Source organism: Tenrec ecaudatus, chromosome X, assembly GCF_050624435.1.
Source record: "Tenrec ecaudatus isolate mTenEca1 chromosome X, mTenEca1.hap1, whole genome shotgun sequence".
NCBI classification, from domain to species: domain Eukaryota; kingdom Metazoa; phylum Chordata; class Mammalia; order Afrosoricida; family Tenrecidae; genus Tenrec; species Tenrec ecaudatus.
This window is the reverse complement of record NC_134548.1, coordinates 74,819,853-74,822,462: the sequence shown is the minus strand read 5'-3', so window position 1 is coordinate 74,822,462 and position 2,610 is coordinate 74,819,853. Positions and strand designations below refer to the sequence as shown.

At 37.4% G+C, this 2,610-nt stretch overlaps 1 protein-coding gene across 1 annotated transcript; it reads right to left on the bottom strand.

Annotated features, from left to right (window-relative positions):
* Positions 1-907: 907 nt before the first annotated feature.
* On the bottom strand, positions 908-1,379 carry LOC142433973 (small ribosomal subunit protein eS27-like). The gene has a single exon (XM_075538620.1). It carries the CDS (start codon positions 1,298-1,300, stop codon positions 1,046-1,048), a length of 255 nt encoding a protein of 84 aa, XP_075394735.1. The 5' UTR covers positions 1,301-1,379; the 3' UTR covers positions 908-1,045.
* Between the last annotated feature and the right edge of the window lie 1,231 nt (positions 1,380-2,610).

Here is a 2,610-nt window from a genome sequence, read left to right as displayed (position 1 = left end):
TGGGATTGGTTGTTCAAAGCAGTGGCTCTCAAGTCAAGCTGCCTGAGTTTGTAGCCTTTTTCTTCCCCTTCATAACAGTATATAACCTTGAGCAAGTAATTTGATTTCAATGCCTCGGTCTCCTCATGATTCTAACAGCATCTACTTCATAGCTTTGTTGTGAAAATAAAATGAGGTCATACGTGCAAAATACAAGGAATATAGTGCCTGGCATATAATGAGCATGTAATAAGTATTAGTTATTATCATTGCACAGAAATTACCATGTAGCATCTGCTCTCAGCTTTGAATAAGAAATTGAAGGGATTTGGATTAAATGGAATGTCAGAGAATTTGAGTGTTTTAGCCAGAAAACTCTAATCATATGAAACATACTTTCCGATAGAAAGAGCATTGGTCTATGCCACTCAGAAAATCAGTGTGACTAGAACCCATATGCCTGCCACTATCTAGCTCCAGAGTGAGACTGAAGATGTGGAGGGCAGATAAGTATGACTACTAAGGAAGTCATTATTTAAAAGTAACTTCTTGAGGGTGGTGGGTTGATTTGTTTTTTTCAATTATACAAACTTCTCTCTCCTTTTTCCATAACTTGGAAGAATCTGTTTGTAATTTCTTTACTTGCTACAATCTGTCACTGGAATTGCTTTTCCCTTTTTCATTGTGAGGATTCACTGAAGTCCTGATCTCTTTGTATGGTTTTCATAAAGTTTTGGATTTTGAAACCCTGGAATCAAAAACACAAAGTGCATCCAAACCAAACACTTTAATTGGCAATATTGATGTTGTCACTTATGTGCCTTGGACAAGTCTCATTTCTGTTACAAATATATATGAAATGAAGAGGAAAATCCAAACCTCCAATTTCATTTCTTCTTTCCCCCCCCCCCCATAATCAGAACTTTATCGAAAGGACTGGCACCAAAATAGGAGTTCACTGCCCTGTGCTTTGTAAGTAGCTGCATTCTCTTGGCAGCTTCGCCAGCATTGCTGAGCTGAGCAGGCTTTCTGTGACATAACAGGAATTCAGGAAGTTGGTGGAGCTTTAGTGCTGCTTTCTTCTAAATGAACAGCCTTCTGTAAGCCGGGCTTTTCCTCCTGTAGGTTGACACAACACTGTTGAACAACCTACACAGAGAACCACTGTCTGGGCATGGCTGAAAACCGTGGTAATCCTGTAACAACCTGGACATTTTACATCCATAAAGTAAGAATTTGGGCTCTGAACTACTCGCTTCTTTTTATGCTTTTTCTTTTCCTCCTCCAAGGATGGATGTAGTAAATCTCTTGCCAAAGGCATGTCGCTCCTCTCGCCAGCCTCGCAGCACCCACACCTGCAGCGACGGCGCCAGCCAACTGCAGGCGCACGAGCACGGGGAACCCACCCCAATTTCATTTCTTGCATATACTACTGTTAAGAGTTTGGAATATTTTATTCAGACTTTTTAGTTTCATATGTATGCTTATATATTTGCATAGATAACATTTTATTTTTACAGAGAGAGTTATAGTATAATATTATAAGTCATTTATTTATTTACTTTAAATATTTTCATTGTAAATTAAGTGGGAGGTTTACATTTCAGATCATCCACTCTGCATTCAACAATTCAAGCCACTCATCAAACCACTCATCAACCCTTATTCTGTCCCATCCTGGCTCTCCTGTTTCTCTTCTCCCTCTTATACGCCACCATCCAAGTCTATATCTGTCAAGTTTCTATTGCTTTCTCTTCCTATCTTTGGTATACAAGTCTTTGTTTTCACTTTTCTCCTTATAGTAGTGGTCTCATACAAAAATGTCCTTTTATGATTGATTAATTTCATTCAGCATAATATTCTTCAGGTCCATTTATGTAATGAGAGGTATCATGGTTTCATCATTTTAAAACTGGATTATTTGGGAAGTGGTTTTTTGTTACTAAGATATTCCAGTTTTCTCTAGATTTCAGAGATCAGTCCCTTATCTGTTGTGTCATTCATAAAGATTTCTTTCCCCAGTGAGTAGGATTTCTTTTTATTGTTTTGATGAAGTCTTTTGGTGCACATAATGTCACATCTTAAGTGGGTCAAATCTATTTTGTCTTCTACTATGTGTGCTTCCTTCAATATATTTGTTAGTGTGTCTATTCTATTAAGTGTATCCCTAATTTCTCACTGATGATCTTTGTAGCTCTGGGATTTGCGTTCTTGCCTTTGATCTATTGTGAGTTTGTTTTCGAACATGTGTGAGATATCTGTTGGTCCTCTTCCATTCTTCTGAAGATAGAAATCCAATTTTGGCAGAACCATTACTTAAACGGTCTATTTCCCTTTCAATGATTTTGGCCCTTTGTCAAAAATCAGTGGTCTATAGGTAGGTAATTTTATTTCAGGGATTTCTATTATATTCCATTGGCCTATATACCTATCATTGGACCAGTACCAGGCTATTTTCACTACTGTGGCTATGCAATAGATTTTGAGATTGGTGTTTAAAAGTCTCGTATTTTGTTCTTCTTAGGAAGTCCTTTGCTTTTCCTGGGTCTTTTTCTTCTCCATATAAAGTTATACTTAGTTTTCCTGTTTCTTTAAAGATTAGAGTTGAGATTTGGATCAGAATTGCATTGT